Below are 26314 nucleotides of genomic sequence, written 5' to 3'. Positions count from 1 at the left end.
GTTGCTCCAAAAGACAGATGCTTTCTTTTGCATATTTGCATATTCTTTTGGCTGGATGTTGATTTCTAGCTGTGTGGTTTCAGCGGGATTCATTTATTGAACAGCACAAGTTTTCTTCTCCACACTGGCACTGGGACTGTTTTGTGCACAGAGGTAAATAAAAGAGTAGATGTATGAGTCTCTTTATGTTTTCAAAATGCATCATTATAGGACCTCCCATTTACATAAACCCTATATTCTCATTTTTATTTCAACAGTTTGCCATTCTCATTGGCCTCATAATAATCCAGCTAAAGGTAGTATAAGTTGCATCTTTGGGCACTATTTTTTTGTGTGTATTTACATTAGAATGAGCTGTCGGTAGTGCAGTAATAGCGAGGGTTTTACATCAAACAATGAGCCAAAAGTGAGAAGAAAAAAATATGCGGAGAGCTCATTTATTGTGTTGCTGCTTTTATGTAGTGTAGCACAATGACACACACACACACACACACACACACACACACACACACACATGCAGAGGGAGGATGTACAGTAGACTGGGCTGTGTGGTGAGGTTCCTCTCAGATCATTGCTCTCTGTATCCACACCGGGATTATCCATCCTCCTCCGCTGCTTTACTTTAGACACCGTATAGCAACAACAAAAAAATGTCGCACATTAGAAGCTGACATTTTGTCTTTTCAACCCGTTTCTACCGACATCGCCGTCTTCTAGTGGAGCCTCGATTTTACGTAAGTACAATGACCTTTTCATCTCGTCAGCCATTCTCTCCAAACAGCTCGAGTGAAAATACGTAAAACGCGCTAACTCTCGTGTTGGAACTGTTTCTTCATTTCTGGAATCTCTCCGTGTCGACTGGGTTTGCTAACGAAAGAATCGTGACATTTCTTGATGTGCCCGATGAAATATATGTATGTAACGACCAGCCACGTTTCCAGTCGGGCCACTGTTCCGCTGTACCGACTCGGCTGTAGTCCGTTCAGTGATTGTATCCTATTATTTGATGCCAGTTAGTGGACAGTATAAACTACAAGTTCCAACGCGAGACCGCTGAGATGACGTTGCCTCGATGATGCCTTTACTTTCCCTCGTGAAAGGTTTGTTACATTCAATTCATCAGCTCATCATAATTTAGTAAAAGGAGGCTTAGCTTAGCTTAACTTGAAGATGATACTATATGAAAAATTATATTGCCGAGAAGCTCCATCCGACATTTAAACGGAACTGGACATTTTATTTTGCTGCTTATGTTGTGGTATGTACATCTCTTGAAGTCACAGGTGGAAATTTTGAGAAATAATTTTTCGTGTCATTCGTTGATATTTGCTTCACATTCGGCATATTTAATTTAGAATATTTATTATTTAAACCAATTCTGAATAGTATATAAGTAGCAAAACTTGGTATTTCACCTTATTTATTCGTCGCAGCACAACGCATGTATTTGTAACTTTGTTCTGAAGCTACATTAATAGTTATGTGCTCATTTGTAACTGTGTCCGTACAGTTTCTAGACTGCACAAAGCAATATTTTATTGCTGGCTTTGAAAAACACGAGCTTCATCATTGTAATTTAAAGCAGCAGAGATTTCCGCGCTCAGTTTGTACGTACGTGATTACGTCATATTTGTGCGGCTTGTTTTGGAGTTTGGATTCAAAGCAGGTTTTCAGAGCTTCGATAATGTTTACTATTTGTAATTTATCTAAATGCGTCCGAGCAGAAACGTAAACGATGGTTCTTCCTTCTATGAGGAGAAGTAAGTTAAAGTCAGCTAGATGCTCAGAATTACTAAATAATTAGGCAGTTTGGCATGTGTTCATGTTCAGTGAGGCTAAAAACACAGCGAACAGGGTTTATCGCAAACGTTACATTACTTTGTCTGATGTGGTGTGTTCTTTGAGTTGTTGGCCTGTAGTTTGTAAGGGAATTTACACTTAAATCAAATTAAATCCTAATGAAAAGTTTCCAGGTTTCATGCAGAGATAAGAGACAAAACTACAAAATAGAGCAGCTAACTTAGCTAATGCTGCAGCTGCTGCTTTTACTTTTAGTTGTGGGAAATTGTTACACTAGCTTGTAAACTCACAAATGCAATACAAAAAATGAATAAATGAATAAATAAATAAACATTGTCAGTAGTATCTCAATCTTCAGTCCTAGACCTATTAGCTACATGTCAAGTCAAGTGTGAGCTGCTGTCTGGTTGGAGCTTCCCAAATGTTGCTGCTTTTCTCTTTTCTTCTTCGTTGTAAGCTGAATACCTGTGGATTTTGGACTGCTGGAGGACAACTAAACAAACATGTTTAGAACAGTGCTTTGGGCTTTCTGAAATGATGATGGTAATTGTTCACCTTTTGTTCTATGGATAAATCAAACGTTTTACTGATTAACCAAGAAAATAGGAGGCAGACAACTTGACAGCTGTTTCTTTTCTCTGTTTTAAAGAGATTTCAAGGATTTTCAAAAGGAAGGAAGCAATTCTATAACCATACTATGGCCTCTAGGAACGTTTTCACCACATTCTGGTGTTTATAGTATATTATAGGAAAGTGACTGACACTGTATTCCTGCTTTTGTGTGATATGACTAAATCCAGAAATTCTCACCAGATGACTTGAATAACTGTCTTTGAAAATAATTAATCATTCTACGGTGATCGAGGTGATTCTTTTAGAGGAGTGCATCTACACAGAAAATAAACATTCAGTTTAGAGAGGCTGGAGGGAAAAAAAACATTTGAAAATGTTTCTGTATGGTGTAACACTAGCAAAGGCATCTAGAATAGTTTTTGCTTTGCATGCTGTTTAGATCTTGCTTTGCACTTGTTGCACAGAGATTTGTGGTGGCGGTTTAAATGGTCAAACAGGTCACTTATTTTGACTGGCATGGTGGCAGGAATTACAAAACACTGCTGACAGAGTAGCTTTCAGTGTTTCTGTGCTGTTCCACGCTTATTTTGCTGTTTACACGTGGTGCCTGTTTTTCAACAAGCTCTGTGCCTTGTAAATAAAATAACTAGGAAAAAAAACATATGCACACCTTTAAATTACAGTCTTAATTTGGAGTAAAGGGTATTCTATTGGACAGATTTGTGGTGTAGATTGGATGAGAACTGTGTGAGTTTGTTTTTGTATCAAACAAGTTTTTGCATGATGTGTTTTAGTACATTTGCTTTAATTCACATTACACTTCTGGTGATGTCGCTATTGACATGCACACATCACAGTGCTGAAGGTAAAACGATAATTGACTGATTGACAGGTAATTAAAATTTTTATTTATTTTTTTTAAGTTTAGCCGTGCTTTGGTTAAAGTCCTCAGATCTGCTATAATTTTCCTCTCATCTTTTGACCTGACTTCTGATCTGATTTCTCATGTTAACTGAGCTCCTAACAGGAAATATTTTCATTGTCAAGCCATCTGCAGATTTTTTTTTTCAATTACTTAGTTGAGTAAATGCTTTGTGCTTTCTATAAAATGTCAGAAATCATAATTTCCTGAAGCCCAGCATGATTTCTTCACATCTCTAGTTTTGTCCAAGCAACAATTCAAAACCAATATGATATTTTATTGTAACGTCAATCAATCCATCAAAGTTTGTTTCTATAGCCCTTTACAACAGCCCAAAGGGTCACCAAGGTCTTCACAGTGAAAACAAGAGTATAACTTAAAAACAATGTAGTAACTTAAAACAGGACAAACAATCATACTCACACATACGGGCAGATTTAGAATAATCAGTTAACCTCAGCACATTTTGGACATAACATAAGTTAAATAAAAGCAGCAAAGTCCCACAATTGAGAGGCTACAACCAGAGAATATCGATGTTTTACTCTACATGTTGAATCTTTGTAATTTCCTCTCTGATCTCTCCCTCCAGTCACCCCATGTTCCTTCGCCGGCTGAGCTCTTTCAGCTCAACCCTCCCTCCCTTCAGCCATCCTGCTCTCTCCCAGGCCAGCTTTAGGAGCAGCAGTGCCTCCTCCTACCTCCCCCACTTCACCCCCACTCCTCACCCATGGTCGTCTGTGCAGGGATTCCCACCCTGGCCTCCTCAGCTCCCCCACTCCCACCCGTCAGCCCACCAGGTCTTCCCTGGTAGGACGTTACACCCTCTGAATATCAACCCTGGTCCCTTTGGGGGTCGCTGGCGTTCATTCTACACCACTGCGAGCGGCATGATGGAGCATTCTGACAGAGAGCCTCCGTACAAACGGAGGAAGAGTGTGGAGGATAAGAGGAGCGCTGGAGAAAGTGACGGACACAGAGCAACAGGAGGCAAGTCTCTGCAGGGAGACTCCAGGAGAGAGCACCATCACCAGGGCTCCGCCATGGATGGCAGCCTCCGATCGAACCACCAGCTCCAACATGGAGGACAAGACGGAGGAAAGAATGGAGCTGGGAAAGGTGTCAGCAGGGAAACCAGCAGAGGTAAAGATGTAGAAAGGACTAAAAGTGTGACTAAAGACAGACAACGAAAGAACAGTTCCAGTAGAGATGGATCTCCACATCGAGCGAGGAGGGAACCTCAGCAGAGAGACTCCCAGACTCAGGATACAGTTTCAGTCCACAAACCCAACCCCTGGTTTAAAAATAGTAGTACTGAGGAGCAGGGTGGGCTTCATAGGAACACAAAGGGACCAGCAGAACAGCAAAGGGATGGAGGTCGTGATGGAGGGCAGTGGATGGGGTTTGTTTCTTCCCCTCACAGCACCACTCTCCCTTCGAACCCATGGCAGGTGGCCGGAGCAAACAGACAACATCCTCCACCTGGAGTCTCACAACCTGTAAAACGTAAGTTGATTCATTTACTTCAGTATGTTTTAGCTTGTTAGCATCTATTTTTCAAAACACACAGACATTTTTAGATGCGGTTTTGCAGATAGATGCTGACCTCAGTTCATCTAAATTCACCTTCATAAGCTGACTGTGCATGAATAGATCAGCTAAGAAAAGCTTGTAATTCAGTACAATAATACACAGCTTGAATGCGAATCTGAAAAGGCTCGCATGAAATACATGTTCTCTGTAAGGGAGAAACACTTTCAGCCAAAGTGAAGCTTCTCAGAGTGGAGGCAAACCTGCTCACAGTGTTGATAACATCTGTAATCAGGCCACTTGTACATGACATAATCATTACTCTGTCATTTTTGTTCATTATTACAGGTAGGATTTGGAGAACATGTAAAGTCCTTGAGCAAACATTCACCGTCAGTGTGATCTTTATTTTTTAAAAATAATTCCCTGGAATTTGTGTTAAATCACACCCTTTTCCTTGCATCTTCCTCATCTCTTCCCCTCAGCTCTGCAGAGACACTGGGAGGCCTGCAGTTCTGACCTCCAGCCACCAGGGGACAGCACAGTGTTTGACTTTTCAGTGATGTCCTACAACATTCTGTCCCAGGAGCTGCTGCAGGACAACGCCTACCTGTACCGACACTGTAACCCCGGTGTCCTGCCCTGGGAGTACCGGCTGCCCAACCTGCTGGCTGAGATCCAGCAGCACAACGCCGATGTGAGTGGATGAGATGCGATCAAACGTGGAATGATGTGTTTAGTCTGACTTTTTAAAATTTAGTATAAATAAATGAAACTGTTATTTTTCTAGATCCTGTGTCTACAGGAGGTTCAGCAGGACCACTATGAAAACCAGATTAAACCTGCTCTACAAGCACTGGGTAGGAATTCATGTTTGTGTGTATGTCCACCACCGTTCAACAGTTTGGGGTCACTCGGCAATTTCATGTTTTCCATGAAAACTCACACTTTTATTCATGTGCTAACATAAATGCACAAGGGGTTTCTCATCATCAATGAGCCTTTCAACACCATTAGCTAACACAATGTAGCATTAGAACACAGGAGTGATGGTTGCTGGAAATGTTCTTCTGTACCCCTATTTAGATAATCCATTAAAAATCAGCTGTTTCCAGCTACAATAGTCATTTACCACTTTAGCAATGTCTAGATTAATTTAATGTTATCTTCATTTTTTAAAATGATTTTCTTTCAAAAATAAGGCCATTTCTAAGTGACCCCAAACTCTTGAACAGTTATGCATGTGTGTGTGTCTGTCTTTTTGTGGAGTAATTTCAGTTTGAACATGCATTAAAAGCATTATAGTCTGTCCGTACACTCAGACAGAAGTTCGAAGGGTTGTTTCAGAATTTAGACTTGGTTTTAAAGTTCTGCTTAGAATCAGGTTTAGGTCAGGGTGAGGGTTTGACAGGAGGTGATATGAAGCAGGGTTTGCCATTCTCCTGGATGGCAAAATGACCAAAATACATCCCCACTGTTAACCTACCATTATTTATAGACATGGCTGTATATGTGTTAGTTGGTGGTGAAGGAACAAGTTGCCTCTTATTTTATTTTTTCTGTTAAAAAATAACCGCTCACCTGCTGGGGTTCAGCATTGAGTAATGATGGTCAGAGTTAGTCTGTGGGTGGTTTTTGCTCCTGTCACATTTGTCCTCACTGTGGCCTCATTTTTCACTGCATTAGAAGTCCTGCACCTCTATGGAAACAGCACCACCATGGCCAGAAGGAGGGAGAGTTACAGTATCATAGTTACAAGCCAGGTTTTTTCAACTTTTGTTTTGTCCTTTTTGTAAGTTCCCACAAGTGTTACAAACACCAAAAACATGTGGCTTTACATACTATAGATAATTTACAACTTTCTTAAATTTACTTCCATACTTGTGTAGTATCGGCTCTATGGAAACACAACCTGCAGTTCAGCCAAAAGCTCCCTAAATTTCTGTCACATATTGTGATAACAAGGAAAACATGATTTATCTGTCAGTCCTAGTGTGCATGTTAAAATAGATTTCTGTGTGTTTTAACACTTTTTTAAAAAATGTGTGTATTATGTGTGCGTCTGTTTCTTAGGTTACCACTGTGAGTATAAGAAACGGACAGGAAGGAAACCAGACGGCTGTGCTGTTACCTTTAAGACCTCTCGCTTCTCCCTGCTCTCCTCCAACCCCGTGGAGTTCTTCCGTCCCGGCGATGCCCTCCTCGACCGGGACAACGTGGGATTGGTTCTGCAGTTGCGACCAAATGACACTCTCGGCCAGTCAGATCCCTCCGCTTTCATCTGCGTCGCCAACACTCACCTTCTCTACAACCCTCGCCGTGGTGACATCAAACTGGCCCAGCTGGCTATCCTATTGGCTGAGATCGGTCGGTTGTCCCACCTCCCAGATGGATCTGCCAACCCTGTTGTGCTTTGTGGGGATTTTAACTCCACTCCGTGGAGTCCACTGTACAACTTCCTGATCAAAGGCTGCCTGGATTATCAAGGAATGCAGATTGGCATGGTGAGACACGGTGCTAACGCTGCCAAAACAGTTCATCTGAATATAAACGGCATTGAAGTCTCGCAAAAACGGTCTTTGTGATTTTTCAGCTCAACAAAAGTGCAGATTGATTGCTTTTCTTTATATTACTGCAAACTGAATATCTTTGATTGTTGTTTAAGATGTCACTGTGACAGGTCAAACAATTAGAAAATTCAGTCTGTGAGTATGTGTAATAAAAGGTTGGCCTTTGTTGTGTTTCTGTGTGCGTTTGTGCAGGTGTCGGGTCAGGAGAACAGTCCCAGAGGTCAGCGTCTCCTGCCATCTCCAATCTGGTCTCACAGATTGGGAATCACTCATCAGTGTCAGTATGAGAACAAACCCACTGCTGAGTGTTCCCCCACCACCCCGACAGGTAAACTTTACCTAAAGGTTAAAACTACAGACACACTGATACGTACAACTGCCACAGTTACGAATAGCATCAACCTTTTTTTTAAAAAAAAAAGTATAGAGACTGAAACAGAGACTTTTTTGATCCTGTTCTGTCTTAACTTAAATGACAGAAACTGTGAGTTTTGGAACCAATGACACGACACTCATGTTCACTTCCTGACTGGGTCTTTACTCTCACTTTGTGTCGTTTCCTGATTTGTCACGACTCTTTTTCTTAAGAAAGCACAGACATGTACCCAGAGTTCCAGAGGTTAATTCAACCAGGATATCAAACTGCACGTTGCTGACCTTTTTGTCCATGCTCATAAATCTTTGATTTTAGAAAATGCAACAGAACAAACAACCTTCTGCTTCAAGTTTACACCAGCACACCCAGTGTACGTGAATGGTCATACAACACGCATTTTCAGCATTTCAGGACTTGTAGTGGAGTATTCTTAAACAGCACAATCTTAGTTCAGATGTATGTATGAATGTAGATGGGTGGTTTTGTTTAGTTTTATTTCAGATGAGGTTGAATGTTGATGATTAGTGTGTTAGTGAGCTTCAAATTGAAACCATCTTTCTGTATCAGCAGTAGAAGGAGCAATCTCTAATCTGTCGGTAGAAGACCTGGCTACTAAAGCTGTTGCTGCTTTCAACAGGTAACATCTCTCCTTTCCTTTACTGCCTTTAGTCCTTCCTTCATTCCTCTCTCCAAATTATAATAATAATAATATGATCTGACTGCAAAAACAGCTGCAGCATTCTTGGAAGTGTCCTGTTGGTTAAGTTTTGAAATGTTGCACAAATACTGAAAGAATTCTAAAATAAGCATTTATTGTCTTTGTGTAGCAAGATCTGTTTCTATCACAATTTGCTTTTATATATTAATAATTGGTCTCTTCATTAAGTGAGCATCTGCACTGTTAAATATTAGTCAGGTTTCTGTTCAGTATTTGGATAAACAACACAGATCCTGTTCCAAATGTGTAAAGCAGAGTCTGCAGCACACACACTAACCCTGTGATTGTGTTTGTACAGAGCGAGGATTGAGCACAGCCTGAAGCTGCACTCGTCCTATCGACACCGGCTGATGCCTGACGGGAGACCTGAGATCACCACTTGTCACTCCCGCACGGCCATGACGGTGGATTACATCCTGTACACTCCTGGTACTGACACACACAGACACTGACTGCCACCTGCTTTGAGAAGCTTCAGTCTGAACCATCAGGCCTGTCACTTCTGTTGCAATGACCAAGGAGCTGACTATTCTAGCTGGAAACGGCTGATTTTTAATGGAATATCTCCATAGGGGTACAGAGGAACATTTCCAGCAACCATCACTCCTGTGTTCTAATGCTACATTGTGTTAGCTGATGGTGATGAAAGGCTGATTGATGATTAGAAAACCCTTGTACAGTGATGCTAGCACATGAAAAAAGTGTGAGTTTTCTTGGAAAATATGAAATTGTGTGGGTGACCCCAAACTTTTAAAAGGTAGTGTAATTGTATGCCATATCATCCTGTTGGTTTTCCCACATATTTAAATATGTCAGAGTGTGATAACTTGACGGTATAAAAAATGCTTAATTTGACAAAACTTGCAGAAACTGGTCAAGATTTTCTTCGTCTCTCCCTATTTTCCAGTTTCCATCTCTCTGTCTCTTCATCTTTTAATCTCAGTCCCATCAGTCACACTGTCTCTCTCTGTTCTCCTTTTAAAAGATTTCACCCAACTTCCTCCACTTCCTGGTGGGCGGGGCCTCCAGCTGCTGGGCAGGCTGTCATTGGTCGGCCAGTCAGAGCTGGAGGAAGTCAATGGTCTGCCCAATCAGCACCACTCATCGGACCATCTGCCTCTCCTCGCTCGCTTCCGCTTCCAGCGCTGACCTGGACTCCTCACGCTGACGGAGGAATCAGAACAGTTGTTACTTACAGTGCAGCTCAACTCAGGGAAGAATGGAGCATTTAAAAGGTTTCATAAATGAACAGTCACACACTCAGAATCAAACTAATTTTCAAATAATAGTTTTCCTACACACATGGTCAAGAAAGAGGCTGAAGTGCCAAACATGAATTAAGTGCTAAATAATCTGTTTCCGTTGTTGAGTTAATCATCTTGAGGGAACAACTTTTTAAAAAAATCTTTCTGCTAAAACACAGCTGGCTGCAGGTAAAATGAAAATTCCCAAGAGGAAACTTTATCCACTTAAAGTCTGATATCCAGTTGAAATAAGTTAGATTACCCTACGGTTAATGCAACAAAGGCAAACAATTAAGTGAATATCTGTTTGTTTTTTTGCATGTATAATTCTGCTCTGGCACAGAACACTGTAGTGCAGTTTTCTGGTAACTCGAAATTTTTTTTGAAGAGATCATGAAATCCTGCACACGTTTTCTAAACAGAAGGATGCGGTTTTTGACTTAAAGGTTGAATTATTAGTAGTTAAGCAAGATGGCATTTCATACAAAGCACTTGTTAGAACTCGTCAAAAGGAAAAATTAGAAAAGTTTACATTTTATTGTGCAAATTTATTCTCACTAATAATTTGTCACTGGCAGCCTGCCTGTTCTCACTGTCCTGTGTTACTCCTAAACTTTCAGAAAGTACACATCTGTAAGCATCACCTGTATGTATCATCATTGATCATTCTGATACTGTAATTTCACTTGATTTTTCGAATGTAGAGAGGTTTGCATTAGTATTTTTTCAGGTTTTAGAGACAGCTGGCATTCACATTTAACATTTTTACTGGGATATAAAGTTTACTTTCATCTCTTTGTTTTCTTTCTGGATGTGAATCTATGAAAAGATTTTATTTTTTATCCTGAATATTGACATTTGTGCTGCTGAGGTGGAAAGATACTTGATACCTTTATTGTGGTAAGATGAAAGGGCTCAGTTCATTTAGTTTTAATGTAGTTATTTAAAAAAAAAATTTGGAAGCACAAAAAACATGTACAGTAGCCCCTGTATCATGGCCTTTTAATGGTTTACTTTCGCACACTGTGCCAAAAACCATAATATTCATACGCAATGAAGCACCACAGTATATACTTATTTGTTTGAGTTTGATTATTTATAAATTAAAAATAGAGGTTCTATAATTTGTTTTATTTCACACATTTAACCTGCAGATCCAACCTGTAAAAGTTGTTATATTGTCCAACAAGGACTGTAAATTTGGATTATCTATAAAATGAGTGCATTTTGTGCAAACTTGTACATAATCATCAAATGATGACAAGGACTGTATGTATTTTTCTAGCAATTTTAGCAATTGATGTTTACAGTTTGTAAATAAAAGATGAGCATTTTTACATGTGGCTGCTGTTTTTTTGTATGCCTGAATTTCTGAGTTTTTAAACAAGCATACAGTATCCAACAGAAGCGATTACGTCCTTGTGCAATATCATTTATGTATCAAATGATTCACTATTGTGTCATCCCAGTAGCTACATCATTTTGTAAGGTGTAAATTATTCCAATGAACAATAAACAACAAATAATTCAGAAAGACTAAATTAAAAATACAGGCCCCAAGTGAGCAACTCAACAACATACATGGTTATTGACACACAAGTCAGACAACTTTTGATGACTGAGGTAAAACTAAATACACCTGTGATTTCCAGTCAGGCTAATTGTATGAACATTGTTCCTTACATGAGCCAGGAATACCAGAACTCTCGAAGTTTCGGATGTATTGGCCGTATCTATCTGCATGCCTGCATCATGGCTTCTCATGGAAAACAATTGGTAGAGCAACCAAAAATTCTGCATGTCTGACTTCACATAGGGCTGCACGGTGCAGTAGTGCTTAGCACTTTTGCCTTGCAGCAAGAAGATCCCCGGTTCAAATCCCAGGGTGGGCCTGGGATCTTTCTGCATGGAGTTTGCATGTTCTCCCTGTGTACTCCGGCTTCCTCCCACAGTCCAAAAATATGCTGAGGTTAATTGATAACTCTAAATTGCCCGTAGGTGTGAATGTGAAAGTGAATGTTCGTCTATATACGTAGCCCTGCGACAGACTGGCGACCTGTCCTGGGTGTCCCCTGCCTCCGCCCGAGTCAGCTGGGATAGGCTCCAGCACCCCCCCCCCGCGACCCTAGTGAGGATAAAGCGGTATATAGAGAATGGATGGATGACTTCACATAGATAGAAAAGGATACAGCAGGACATGCAACAGGAGGTATGGAACAAGCCATAGTACCATGAATCAGAGCTGTAGTACCTGTCCTCCTAAAATGACACCAAACAGTAGACTACTTGCACAATCTACCTCAGACAGACAGACGCTCCACACTGCTCCCGGCACAGGAGCTATCAAAGGAAACCAGTTTCTCTGACTCTTACACTACCGTTCAAACATTTGGTCACTTAGAAATGTCTTTATTTTTGAAAGAAAAGCATTTTTTTCCCAATGTAACGTTAAATTAATAAGAAATACAGTCTAAACATTGTTCATGTGGTAAATGACTATTCTAGCTGTAAACAGCTGATTTTTAATGGAATATCTCCATAGGGGTAGAGAGAAACATTTCCAGCAACCATCACTCCTGTGTTCTAATGCTACATTGTGTTAGCTAATGGTGTTAAAAGGCTAATTGATGATTAGAAAACCCTGTAATTATGTTAGCACATGAATAAAAGTGTAAGTTTTCATGGAAAGCATGAAATTGTCTGGATTACCCCAAACTTGTGAACGGTAGGATAGGGTATGGATGTCATAAAAAAAAATAAAATACCTGTGCAGGTGACCACAGTCATGTCCTCATGACCACAACACCTTTACCCAGAGCCTTCACCCTCTGCAGTCGGATTCCCAGTGGTTCTGTAACAGACAGCTGGTGGTGCCAGATGCAGCAACATTGCAGGATCCTGACGAGCGACAACAGCCTTCATGTTGTCACACAGTCTGAAGTACAGACATGCAGAGGTAAAATTTGCCAAACAATATGAAAAGAAGCCTGATGGATTTGGGGGGTACATTCTTTAATCAGATGATACCAGGATTAATTTATTTGGCGTAGGTAGGGTTGGCATGTTTGCTGTGAATCTATTCAGGACTGCCACAGTGAATGCATGATCCTGACAGTGAAGCTCGGAGGTTGGAGTGTTCTAATATGGAGCTGCATGAGTGCAAAAGGTGTTGAGGAGATGGTATTTATGGATGGACTGTCTGTGGATAAACCAAAATACTGGTTGATAAAATGGCTCTCAATCTGCAAAAGGTTGACCAAAGATAAATATTGCAGAAAGATAACAATTCAGAGCTCACTGCCAAAATCAAGAACCTCTAAAGAAGAATAAAGTGAAAACTATTTCCTGGGCATGCAAGCTGAATCAAGTAGAACAGCTTTGGGGTATTTTAAATAGAAGTGGAGAGAAACACAACACTTCCAGCTGAAAAAATATTGACTGAACATCTTTTCAGAAATATATGCCATGTTGAGGAGGATGGATTCTGCACTATAAAAAAAGAGGTGGATGTACAAAGTACTGAAAAAAACGGAATATTTTATTTTCAGTCATGAAAGCTGTTTTTAATTACACTGAGTTCTTATGTAGAGGCCTGAATTTTAGTAAAGGTAGTAAACAAGTAATCTTTCATTTTAATTGAATGCAAATATCCTGCTGTTCAACTACTTTGATACAAGTTTGAATTATTTGACATGTAATCAGTATTGCACAGGGACCTCCCTGTGCAATACTGATTACATGTCAAATGTAATAAAAATCTACTGCACACATGCTGTTTAATAGAAGATGGTTATTTTATAGAGTTCTTGTTTGTCACTCTGACAAACAGGATGATTCTGTCATCTGTTACTGTTGAAGCTTAGAATATGTAATGAGACCATTTTAATGCTTGATGCGAAAGAGTGACGGCTCCTTTTCTTGATCACATCCAATGAGAGTTGATTGTTTTCCCTTGTTCATTTATCTTCTGCGGAATGACTTTTTAATAACGGAGGCAGCCGTTTTCCTTCCATTCATGTCTTCCTCAGTCTAATAGGAAATAATTGTTTTTGCTTATTGCAGTGCATGATGGGACACTGCTGCTGGGTGTGGTTGGGTGTAACTGGAGGTGGTTGTGTAATGGATTGGATTAAACATTGAATGTCTCTACAGAACGGGACCCAAATCTTTCCGCTGTAGTGTGCGTGACTGTGACAAATGGTTGCATCGTTTATGTCGGCTCGCCTCAAAAACACCGTGTGCTCCGGATTCAGACCTCTCAGTATTCTGAGCATCACTCTGCACTGCAGCAAGACTCTGGGCTGGATCTCAACAGGCTTCTCAGGCTTCCTTATGTCCGTTCTTATTGTGGAGGCCACATTGGCCGAGTTTCAGACCCGCTGTGGCAAGCACCTCATTTACAGGGATGGTGTTGAGTGTGGTAGTTACATAAAAGTCTAAAATACAAACACACCTCAGTACCTGGGCAGAGATATTGGAGTTAGAGACACTGTAATGGTTTAATAGATAGCAAACATCACCATATTGTTGACTCGGAGGAAAAATATTCCCATTAGTCATTTGGGCCAGACCAGCAAAAAAACAAAAAACATCCATCATCTACTGTATGCACCTAAATTGTCATTACTGTCACGGGGGGAGCTGGAGTCTATCCCAGATGACTCGAGCGAAGGCAGGGGACACTCTGGACAGGTCGCCAGTCTATCACAGGGCTACATATATAGACGAACAATCACACTCGCATTCACACCTACGGGCAATTTAGAGTTATCAATTAACCTCAGCATATTTTTGGACTGTGGGAGGAAGCCGGAGTAAACCCATGCATGCACAGGGAGAACATGCAAACTAAATGCAGAAAGATCCCAGTCCCACCCCGGGAATCGAACTGGGGATCTTCTTGCTGCAAGGCAAAAGTGCTAACCACTACGTCACTATGCAGCCCACACACACACACCAGCAAAAGATTTTTTTTAAATAAATGTTTCATTTGTATCAGTACTTTCATCACATCACCATAACTCTGTGTCCTGTTGTACCATGTTTTCCCAACAGATGGCATTACCTTCATGAATGGAGCATCAGCGGGTGACGTCTACAACACAACAGAAATGTCTGGAAGCCAGTGGCCTCCATTTGAGCACCTCTGGTAATTGTAGAGGCCGAAGATAACTTTTATTTATCTCATGATGTCTAAATAAATTTGGTGTTAAAATATTTATGCAATTTTTTTCTTTTCCTGAAGTGTGTTAACATTATTTTTGGCTGACTCTGTATGATGGGTGTCTGACAGGTCACCAGTCAACATCTTTTTATAATAATGACAAACATACCTGCATTCTACAGGAGGGATTTTCCTCACGTGCAGGTAAAGATGTGTGAGGAGCTTAGAGATGACAGGAGCAGGAGTCATCCTCACTAATTCAGCTTCCACCTAGAAACAGAAAGACCACAAACAAACACACTGATAGACTCTGAAATGTTCAACCTCACAGCCTTAAAATATCTGTTTAGGAAGTGTTGTGTTTCTAAATTCTGCTGAAAGCACTGACACACATTCTCTTACAAGGTTGTGTCAAAAGCAGCCTGTCCTCTGAGCTACTGCGAAATCTTCCTGAACAAAGTTTCGACGTGTAAATTGGCTCAACAAAAACTAAAGCCTCAGTCAGAGATAACAGGTATCGCAAATTATAAACTATTTTCTTTGTTAACTCAGACTATTTGCTTCAACCTCGCATAAAAGGGAAGTTTAACTCGTCAAGTGCCTGAATATGAACGGCTTTGTGCAGTTCGAGATCCACAAGTAGGATGCTTCAACTCATGTTTTACTAAAACCTACATGCAATAATTATAAAATACAATGGCTGGCTCTTAGTTTATTCACTATTAATGTCACTTTATATACTGGATTGAACTTGAACAGTGGAAGAGAGAAGGAATTTAATGAAATTATGGAGATTCAGAGAGGTAATGTTGCGCAATGTTTAGTTAAGCGTGGTTTAATTCAAACCAGCTGAATGTTAAACTTCAATTCAATTCAATTTAATTTATATAGAACCAATTAGTCAAATTGTCTCAAGATGCTTTCCAGAATCCATATGCCTGACCCCCAGAGCAAGCCGCAAGGCGACAGTTGCAAGGAAAACACCCTTTTAACCCTCCTGTCGTGTTCGGGTCAAATCAGACCGATTTACAACTTAAAACCTTCATAAAAATTGTGTTTTACATCTGATTGCCTCAAGGCCTCATGATATCCTTCATACTATGCAATTAAACACATAAAAAAGATTTTCACCACTTTCATTGAATTTTGAGTGTTTTAATCAACCTTGTTACACCTGTTGTGTTCCCGGTCAAAAGTGACCGCCATAAGAAATGAATGGGTAACCAGAATATATTCATCCATCAGACAGAAAATATTTCCATAAACAACTCACTCACTCACTCTTCAGACCAAACAATGTCTTTTGTGGGTACACATCTCTTTCCCGTGCTTATGTGCCGTTCCTCCCACGTGAACCGAAGCAATGAATCAAATCTTCGCACAGACTAGACAGGTCTGTTATGTGAACCTATCTCTTTCCCGCGCCTTTGTGCCTAACCCCCACGTGAACCACACCTTCCAGACTAATCAATGTATCAATCAGTGTGTCAAAACATTGGCATCAATGTATCATCTTCACACAGATCCCATATATATAGCTTGATGTCTTCCTTGCACTCCTTTTACTCTGAGAACAATGAATAGGCGACTGACCAAGAGGTTCTCTGTAGAAGAGGTTCTGGTCCAGATTTTTGGACAGGATGAAGAGGGCACTGAAATTGAGCCAGAGATAGAGGAGGATGTCTCAGAAGAGGAAGACAACATGTATTTTGATCCAGACTTTGAGGAGACAGACCAGTCAACCGATGGAGAGGGAGAGGCATCTGAAGATCAGACACCTGAGGAGACTTTCCGGTTCAAGAGTGGACACTTGCTCTGGTCTTCAGTCCACCAGGACAGAGGAAGTAGAGCAAGAGTGGAAAATATCATAAAGATGACGCCAGGGCCAACTCGCTATGCAACATCTCGTGTGGATGACATCAAGTCCAGCTTCTAACTCTTTTTACCAGAGTCCATTGAGGGAATTATAAACAAGCCTGAGATGCTGCAAATGTGATGCCTACATTTACAAGGCCCACTCTAACCTGAGTGTCACATGCCGCTCATGTGCATGAATTCATGTATATACACACACACACACACACACACACACACACACACACACACCTTCATGTTGAGTTTCATCTTTGATTTTAAATTTTTTTTACAGTACACGTTCATAATTGTAATTTTTAATGCAGTTGTTTTATGTCTATTTCCATAAATTCATATTAAATGTCACTTGTTCACAGTTAAAGAATGTTGAATAAATGTTTGCTGGTGAAAAATGATTTTTGTGCTATTTTAAAAGCTGTTAAAACAGACCGGTCAATTTTGACCGGGAACACTAAAGTAAGGGGCAGGAGGTGAACACGACAGGAGGGTTAACAGGGAAAAAAAAACCTTGGGCAGAACCCGCCAGCACCCACCTGCTGGCCGGGTGGGTTGTAAAGGGGCAGAACTTTAGTGCAGCTGAACGGGTTAAAGCACAATAACTTTTTTAAAAGCTAAAATACACAGCAGAGAAATACAGGTTGAGAAGTTCATTTTAACAATGACGGACAGCTGAGGCAGCAACTAACACAGGTGTTCAGCGGTAAGTTAGCCACCTGTGCTAATTAGCCCGCTAGCTAACTTAGCCGCTTAGCTAGCTAACGCGTCTGGACCAACTACTGAAAGTTGGTTAGAAGTATTTATCTTCTTACCGTGTCTTACTCCAAAAACAAGGTCAACAGCAGCCAGAGATGCTACCAGACAAGCTGGCTGTCTTCCATACATATCTATGGCCTGACCATAGACCGTGGTCTATGCTAACGTTCCATCCACCTGGAGACTCGGATCAAAACGTAACAACAAACCATTACCCACAATTCCAAGCGTCAGCCTCAGACTAAATGAATCCAGCTGCTCACACGAAAACTAAAGCAAATAAAAAATGTCAAGCCACCGTGGGGCGGTCAGGTTTTCCTGGGAGATTGTGTCACACATGGAAATGCCTCCAAAAAGTTGGTGAACACCATGAGTGAGACGAACATCCGGTCAGTTGACTATATATATAGCTGGAATGCCTTTTCTAAAATTGTAAGCAGGTTTGACCTACTGCAGTGTCAGTTCCCCACCGCATCAGCACGATTATCACTGAAATAAAGTGCCAGTGGGACACTTCATGTCAACGGACGTGGCATGAAACAAGTGACGCTTCATGATATTTCTACACTTCTACTTCCGACTTTCCTACTATCTCTACACTTCTACTAGTTATTCCTACTGTCTCTACGCTTCTACTTCCTACTGTGTCTCGATTCGATCATGAAGTAAGTGACACTTAATGACCAACGGCCGTGGCATGAAGTGGAGGAAGACTGGCCAACTCCCGGCAGCAGAGGAGGAGTAGGTGGCGGGTGCAACGGGAAACGAAACGCTGTAATAGGTCGAACCTGTGAGGTTGGGGTACCTCATTTTTTTCTAAACATATCATTTAATTTTTTTCTCATTTGATTTATTCTTTATTTTAGTTATTTTTTTAAAATCTGTATTTACTTACCTGGAAACATCCAGCGGTTCTGACTGTTTCTGAAATGGAGCTCAATCACTTTTTGAAAATGCTTCAATCACGATTGCAGCTTGAGAGCTTTTTCTATTTCTGCAGTTTTATGGATCTCATCACACATCAGTCACGTAAACTAACCACGCTTTTGGAAGCACACGAATTTTGCTGATTCTGTAGGCGACGGTAGATCACACACTGACACTTCAGCTCCACCTGAAGACCAGTGTCTTCCACAGTCCCACGTCCTGCCATCAACAGCTCCACTCATGTTTGTCTTTGACTGGGTGCAGATTTACCTTTGTTACAGTGCAAATTATCTGCTGATGGATAATTTTCACTGGAACAAAAGTAAATCTGTGGAACAAATCCAGCTCGAAACATAGTGAAACATGAAGTCAAATGACAGACTGTGACGTAATGGCTCACGTACTCCCTTTGTGTCAACTCACGGCTTTTTCTTGTCGGTGGCCGAGTGGTTAAAACTGCGCGCTTAAGACTCGAAGGTCGTTGAATCGAATCCTGTCGCGTCCAATTTTAGATGACAACGGTAGTCTGTGACCTCCTGCGAGGCTCAGCTTTGCTCAACTGACTTGTCGTTAATGACACCATTTCGATGGCACGTCTCACAGTTTTGCAGCAAAGCACCATGTCAAATTCCTCCTTAGTGTAATGTGGTACATTTAGTTAATACAACTGTCAGTGGAGACGCTGGTTCACATTCATGGAATGTTTAGAAAACCTAAATGTGATTTTTGTTTTTCAATACCCGTTTCAGACCCGAAAATTCATTTACCAGATCAGTACACGGATTCTACACACTGACTACAGTTGTGTTACCAGTTGTATATATCCGTCACTCTATGAGCCTCCTCACGTTCTCTTATTGAAAAAAGTCATGGGAGTTTTATGCTCATGTAAACCAACAAACTCATCTTTTGTCCTGTACAGGAGGACGCCATCTACAGGAAGTAATTTTGAAAAAAAAAATGAAATTTTCATCATTGTTTCTTTAAGCTTCAGTGTACCGCCGGCGGTAAACCTACTAATTTGCATAGGAATTTCAAGAATGTCCGACGGGTGCAAACGCGATTATACAAACACTATACACCGATGGAAAGCTTAGATTCTCATGAATCCGCCGGTATAAACCACTTTCAGATGCGATTACCACAGCGGGTGAGAAAAACACATTTGTCCGACAAAAACAAATATTCAGCCATCCGTTCTCTATACACGGCTTCAACGCACACAGCGCGACTCACATTTCCGGGTTTATTATTACACACAAAAAAAAGATTCCACAAAAAACGGCCATAATCCAACCTTTTACATCCAGATGACACAAGCCAGTAAACTATTTTGTCCAAAACATGTCCTGAAGTCGTATAAAATCCCCGAATCGGTCGTTTTCAAGGAAATGCACCTCCCGATGCACGTCCAATATTCCCCGTATTTTTCGTAATTTTTTTTATTCAAAAATAGAATATTAGCGATTTTTGTACTGAAAACGGCTGGAAATGACTGAAGCTTAAAGGGTTAAATGGCATGTTTTAAGGTTTCAGTTACTATGAATAAAATATTTTTCTTCCATCACTCTTGGTTTTATTGTATTGTTAAAAAGTTCCCGTTTTTTTGTGTCGCCTTGTATATCCAAATTAGTTCAGTGTATTTACATTTTATAGAATATTTGATTTCTTCATCTCAATAGGGTCTGACCCTAAATATAATGTAAATTTAAATAATATTTAATCCAGAGTCATGAACGTTAATCAGCTAAACTTACATAATAAATATCACTGCACAATCTTAACCTGAGCATTCACATTATTGAGGTAAATTTACATAAATCATGATATTCTTAACTGGAATATTTCTGACATGAATCTTTTTGTATTGTGCTGATAAACAACAATAACCCGACTTTCACATAATATTGATTGTGAGACTAAATTCCTCCACATTCTGCAACTTTGACTGCAACAGCTGTAGGAATAAATAAAAGTAAAATCTGTTCATTTCCACATTTATTTATTCTTAATATCTCAGACTGAATGGTAGCTGTCAGTAAAAACAAACTCATCTGCTGGACTGCACCCCAAAATGAAACATGGACTGAATTTAACACACATGTATCCATGGCAACGCTAAAGTTTCAGCTTCTTACCAAAGTTCACAACACAAGCAAAGATTTTTTTTTTAATGTAAAACTTCAGGGATGACGGCTAACCACAAGTATTCTGATCAGTACTTCATGATCAGTATCAGGACAGATGTTACAACTCCAGCTGTTCCACCAGACTGCAGTTATTCACAGAGAAATTAAAACATCACATTCCTCATAAAAACTAAATGGGACTTTTATTAAAGTGTTGGTGAATAAACAGTGTATTTAAATGAGGAGACGTGACACTTCCACAGCATGGATCACCATCATCTGGATCTGCTGTTGATTCAGAGCTGAATGTCAGAATGAAGTGAGATAGAAAAGCTGCTTTGAGCTGCAACATTACGGTCTGACAATCCAACACCATCACACTTTTCATCTGCTTGTTTTGCTCCAACATGCTGTGAAGTTCAGTTTTTACCTGAATCAATACAGAGATTCTATTTCCAACCAAGACTGGAATAAAAATTAGAACGTTCTGAGGTTATTAATGCAACTAGATCCTTTCAGATGGAAGGATTTACTTCTAAGTTCTAATTCAAGTTTCAGTTGGAGCACTTTGCATTCACAAAGAAAAACAGCGATACCTTCGTAGCAACATTTAATAATCGGCTCAGTTTGTTCCTGAGCATCTGAACCTTAAATCCAGTGAGAGGACCATCCACAGAGAACTTCAAGACCTTCCATCGGCTGGACCAGATGTGGCATCATCTCCCTCTGAACATCTGGACGACAGGAGAAACGACAGAAATCAAACACAGATCACGGAAATACAATTTATTCACTTTCATCATTTTATAAAAGTAGCACGAACTTTTTAAAAACTGGACAACATCAGTAATGAAAGTAAATGTTTTGATCTCGTGTTGAAGTGAAATTTAAAGCCAATTTTAATGACAGTTCATCCTGAGAGGAGTGAGAATGGAGCTTTTCTTTCCTGTTTAGAATATTCCCTCAAAATATTCTGCTTGTTATTGGCTTTAGAAGCATTTTTCTTGACTTATTTATTTTTAGATACCTCAGACTGATGCACTTTGCTGGTTCGCAGATAATTTCATGTACAATAACAATCAAGATCTTCTATTCTAACATATTTTGCTAAAAAACTGCAAACCTTCTCAACCATCTCTCAGTCTGCAAAATTCCAGCTGCGACAAAGAATTATCTGATGTAGTCATTATTAGAATCTTTACTGAACCAGACCTGGAATTAATAAAAAAAAAAAAATCGGAATATGGATGTGATTTTCTCTGATGGGACCACGAAACCTGCATACAATAAAGTAAATCTCTGCTGCATTGCACACATACTACACTTTTGTGTAACTCTGGATGTCAGAGTAAAGGCAGACAGATCCACCGATCAGCCACAACATTCTGACCACTGACAGCTGAAGACAACAACATCCATCATCTTGTTCTAATGCAACGTTCTGCTGGGAAACCTTGACGTTCATGTGGATGTTTGACACGTACCACCACCGGAACACTGTGGGACAAACAACCCCCCAGTCTCCATGGCAACAGGAGTCCTTGATGCCAGCTGCCACCCTCAGCAGGACAAACTAAAACTGCTCAGGAGTGGTCCGAGGAACACGACAGAGCTCAGCTGTTCACCTGGGTTCCACACTCCCCACATGCAGATCTGATTGAGCATCTGTGGGATGGTCCAGGATCAGCCTGGTCTAGGTAGGACCCACCCTGCAACCCACAGGACATCCTCAGAGGTCCTGATGAACCACTGGGTCAGAGGAGTTTTAGCAGCATAAAGGGACCAACACAGTATTAGACAGGCGGTCATAATGTTATACTGTTATATTGCCATGCAGATTATATGATCGGTAAATGTTACCATCAATTATAACATCCACACTGATCAGGGGAAAAAAACAACTATCAGTTCATTCAGAAACTGTGGGGTTAAACCTCAAAACACAGACCTCAACAGCAGTTTGTTTCAAAGCAGAACACCAGCCAGTTTTCACTAAAGAAGCTTTCAGAGCAATAATTAAATGACAGTTTTGTTCTCATTAATTTCAGTCAGCCAAAATGATGCATACACACACCAGGAAAAGATTTTTTTTAAATAAATATTTCATTTGTATCAGTACTTTCATCACATCACCATAACTCTGTGTCCTGTTGTACCATGTTTTCCCAACAGATGGCATTACCTTCATGAATGGAGCATCAGCGGGTGACGTCTACAACACAACAGAAATGTCTGGAAGCCAGTGGCCTCCATTTGAGCACCTCTGGTAATTGTAGAGGCCGAAGATAACTTTTATTTATCTCATGACGTCTAAATAAATTTGGTGTTAAAATATTTATGCAATTTTTTTCTTTTCCTGAAAGTGTGTTAACATTATTTTTGGCTGACTCTGTATGATGGGTTTCTGACAGGTCACCAGTCAACATCTTTTTATAATAATGACAAACATACCTGCATTCTACAGGAGGGATTTTCCTCACGTGCAGGTAAAGATGTGTGAGGAGCTTAGAGATGACAGGAGCAGGAGTCATCCTCACTAATTCAGCTTCCACCTAGAAACAGAAAGACCACAAACAAACACACTGATAGACTCTCAAATGTTCAACCTCACAGCCTTAAAATATCTGTTTAGGAACTGCTGTGTTTCTAAATTCTGCTGAAAGCACTGACAGACATTCTCTTACAAGGTTGTGTCAAAAGCAGCCTGTCCTCTGAGCTACTGAGAAATCTTCCTGAACAAAGTTTCGACGTCTGAATCGGCTCAACAAAAACTAAAGCCTCAGTCAGAGATAACAGGTATCGCAAATTATAAACTATTTTCTTTGTTAACTCAGACTATTTGCTTCAACCTCGCATAAAAAGGGAAGTTTAACTCGTCAAGTGCCTGAATATGAACGGCTTGTGCAGTTCGAGATCCACAAGTAGGATGCTTCAACTCATGTTTTACTAAAACCTACATGCAATAATTATAAAATACAATGGCTGGCTCTTAGTTTATTCACTATTAATGTCACTTTATATACTGGATTGAACTTGAACAGTGGAAGAGAGAAGGAATTTAATGAAATTATGGAGATTCAGAGAGGTAATGTTGCGCAATGTTTAGTTAAGCGTGGTTTAATTCAAACCAGCTGAATGTTAAACTTCAATTCAATTCAATTTAATTTATATAGAACCAATTACAGTCAAATTGTCTCAAGATGCTTTCCAGAATCCATATGCCTGACCCCCAGAGCAAGCCGCAAGGCGACAGTTGCAAGGAAAACACCCTTTTAACAGGGGGAAAAAAAACCTAGGGCAGAACCCGCCAGCACCCACCTGCTGGCCGGGTGGGTTGTAAAGGGGCAGAACTTTAGTGCAGCTGAACGGGTTAAAGCACAATAACTTTTTTAAAAGCTAAAATACACAGCAGAGAAATACAGGTTGAGAAGTTCATTTTAACAATGACGGACAGCTGAGGCAGCAACTAACACAGGTGTTCAGCGGTAAGTTAGCCACCTGTGCTAATTAGCCCGCTAGCTAACTTAGCCGCTTAGCTAGCTAACGCGTCTGGACCAACTACTGAAAGTTGGTTAGAAGTATTTATCTTCTTACCGTGTCTTACTCCAAAAACAAGGTCAACAGCAGCCAGAGATGCTACCAGACAAGCTGGCTGTCTTCCATACATATCTATGGCCTGACCATAGACCGTGGTCTATGCTAACGTTCCATCCACCTGGAGACTCGGATCAAAACGTAACAACAAACCATTACCCACAATTCCAAGCGTCAGCCTCAGACTAAATGAATCCAGCTGCTCACACGAAAACTAAAGCAAATAAAAAATGTCAAGCCACCGTGGGGCGGTCAGGTTTTCCTGGGAGATTGTGTCACACATGGAAATGCCTCCAAAAAGTTGGTGAACACCATGAGTGAGACGAACATCCGGTCAGTTGACTATATATATAGCTGGAATGCCTTTTCTAAAATTGTAAGCAGGTTTGACCTACTGCAGTGTCAGTTCCCCACCGCATCAGCACGATTATCACTGAAATAAAGTGCCAGTGGGACACTTCATGTCAACGGACGTGGCATGAAACAAGTGACGCTTCATGATATTTCTACACTTCTACTACTTCCGACTTTCCTACTATCTCTACACTTCTACTAGTTATTCCTACTGTCTCTACGCTTCTACTTCCTACTGTGTCTCGATTCGATCATGAAGTAAGTGACACTTAATGACCAACGGCCGTGGCATGAAGTGGAGGAAGACTGGCCAACTCCCGGCAGCAGAGGAGGAGTAGGTGGCGGGTGCAACGGGAAACGAAACGCTGTAATAGGTCGAACCTGTGAGGTTGGGGTACCTCATTTTTTTCTAAACATATCATTTAATTTTTTTCTCATTTGATTTATTCTTTATTTTAGTTATTTTTTTAAAATCTGTATTTACTTACCTGGAAACATCCAGCGGTTCTAATATGGGGGTATTATTGTAGCAAAACTATTTGTCAATGTGAATCGAGAGTTGTCTGTCTGGATTTCAATCCATGTGTCCGAAGTGAGATTTGTCAATGTGTAAAAGAATTTGTCTATGTGAACTGAGAGTTGAAAAATGTACGTATCCCACTACACATCAGCAGAAAATACAGACAACTCACCAGAATTTACATATCCCATTACACATCAGCAGAAAATACAGACAACTCACCAGAATTTACGTATCCCACTACACATCGGCAGAAAATGCAGACAACTCACCAGTTACGAGTCGTTCGGTTTCACAATTGGCTGTTTTATTTTCACGTGACTTTTGCTACACTTCTGCCGTGAGTGAGATTCGTATCTGAAAAACGTCTGGGTTTTAGCTCCCTGACCTCAGGCTCACAGGCTCCTCCAACTCGGCAGTTCCCGCCGTCTGAAAGCCATCAGGCGGCGCTATGCCCCAGAGTCTTTGAGCGTTCGTGACATTGTGGGCCAGGGTGTGGACAAGATGGAGCCCCGATCGCAGACAGTGAGTACATGTTTATGTTTTTTTGCAGTTTGTATATTTAGGCAGGCTATTGCTGAGCCTTCTAAAAATATAATATTACAGGTACATGTGAACAACTTACATCTGTTGAGTTTATAGGTCGCTGAGCAAACTCTTTCGTGAAGTGACACTCGCAAGCTAATCTCACCGATTAGCTTAGCTGAAAACGTAGTTGCTGCTGCTTAGACGGCAAGCTAGGAGTCACAAGTGTATTTAGCTGGAGGCCACATGTTAGCAGTCCAATTTACAGTGTGAGAGTATGCTTCTGCAATAAAAATTGAATTTATTTTAAGGCTTTCAACACATCTTAACCAGGGGTGCCAGTAATTATGGAGGGCGTTGTAGCTGCAGCAAAGTAATAGCAAGGAAACACCAGTGAGCTGGTTGTAATAACACGGGATAACTTTACCTGAAGACCCGTTTTTTAACATTGCGTAGGGCTACAGTAATTACCTACTGTCCAGAGACTATCTGTATTTGCATTTGTTGTATTTGTTATGTGGGATAAATCATGTGTGTCTTGTTTCTGTAGGGTCAGGTTGTGTGTGTGTGTGTGTGTATGTCAAACTGTAGTTTCAAATAAAGTTACTGCACTGATCCACCTGTTTTGTTTACTTGTACATTTAGTCGGACATTAAAATAATTTTAATTAAGTGACCTGAGTGGGCTCTTATATATTAAATGTACCATGGCTCATTACATTTGGGAACCATCATAATAGT

General features: G+C 40.5%; 1 protein-coding gene and 1 long non-coding RNA gene across 5 annotated transcripts; one reads left to right on the top strand and one right to left on the bottom strand.

Annotated features, from left to right (window-relative positions):
* Positions 1–492: 492 nt before the first annotated feature.
* On the top strand, positions 493–11070 carry angel2 (angel homolog 2 (Drosophila)). 4 transcript variants are annotated; one of them, XM_022206918.2, is made up of 9 exons: positions 493–734; positions 3888–4801; positions 5311–5522; positions 5616–5685; positions 6899–7329; positions 7588–7723; positions 8339–8408; positions 8788–8918; positions 9475–11070. In XM_022206918.2, exons 2-9 carry the CDS (start codon positions 3895–3897, stop codon positions 9636–9638), a joined length of 2121 nt encoding a protein of 706 aa, XP_022062610.2. In that variant the 5' UTR covers positions 493–734; positions 3888–3894; the 3' UTR covers positions 9639–11070. The 4 variants fall into 4 exon arrangements, with proteins under 4 accessions (XP_022062610.2, XP_022062609.2, XP_022062608.2 ...); XM_022206917.2 differs by lacking the exon at positions 493–734 and adding an exon at positions 1621–1760 and having other exon boundaries at positions 8342–8408; XM_022206916.2 differs by lacking the exon at positions 493–734 and adding an exon at positions 1621–1760.
* A 9738-nt stretch (positions 11071–20808) lies between these two features.
* Positions 20809–24310, bottom strand: LOC127537769 (uncharacterized). The gene is made up of 3 exons (XR_007947590.1): positions 24176–24310; positions 23033–23133; positions 20809–21315 (listed from the first exon to the last, which is right to left on the bottom strand). It is a non-coding gene; the product is annotated as an uncharacterized LOC127537769 (long non-coding RNA).
* Between the last annotated feature and the right edge of the window lie 2004 nt (positions 24311–26314).

The sequence above is a fragment of the Acanthochromis polyacanthus genome, chromosome 16 (genome assembly GCF_021347895.1).
Source record: "Acanthochromis polyacanthus isolate Apoly-LR-REF ecotype Palm Island chromosome 16, KAUST_Apoly_ChrSc, whole genome shotgun sequence".
In the NCBI taxonomy this organism is placed as follows: domain Eukaryota; kingdom Metazoa; phylum Chordata; class Actinopteri; family Pomacentridae; genus Acanthochromis; species Acanthochromis polyacanthus.
The sequence above is the reverse complement of the archived record's forward strand: the minus strand, read 5'-3'. Positions and strand labels throughout refer to the sequence as shown.

Excerpts from the sequence above, each read along its gene's own strand:
- angel2 (XM_022206916.2), top strand. The coding sequence starts at position 1,711 with ATGCGTCCGAGCAGAAACGTAAACGATGGTTCTTCCTTCTATGAGGAG. Across the intron at positions 5,686-6,898 it reads ACCTGCTCTACAAGCACTGG|GTTACCACTGTGAGTATAAG; the intron begins GTAGGAATTCAT and ends TCTGTTTCTTAG. Across the intron at positions 8,919-9,474 it reads TTACATCCTGTACACTCCTG|ATTTCACCCAACTTCCTCCA; the intron begins GTACTGACACAC and ends TCCTTTTAAAAG.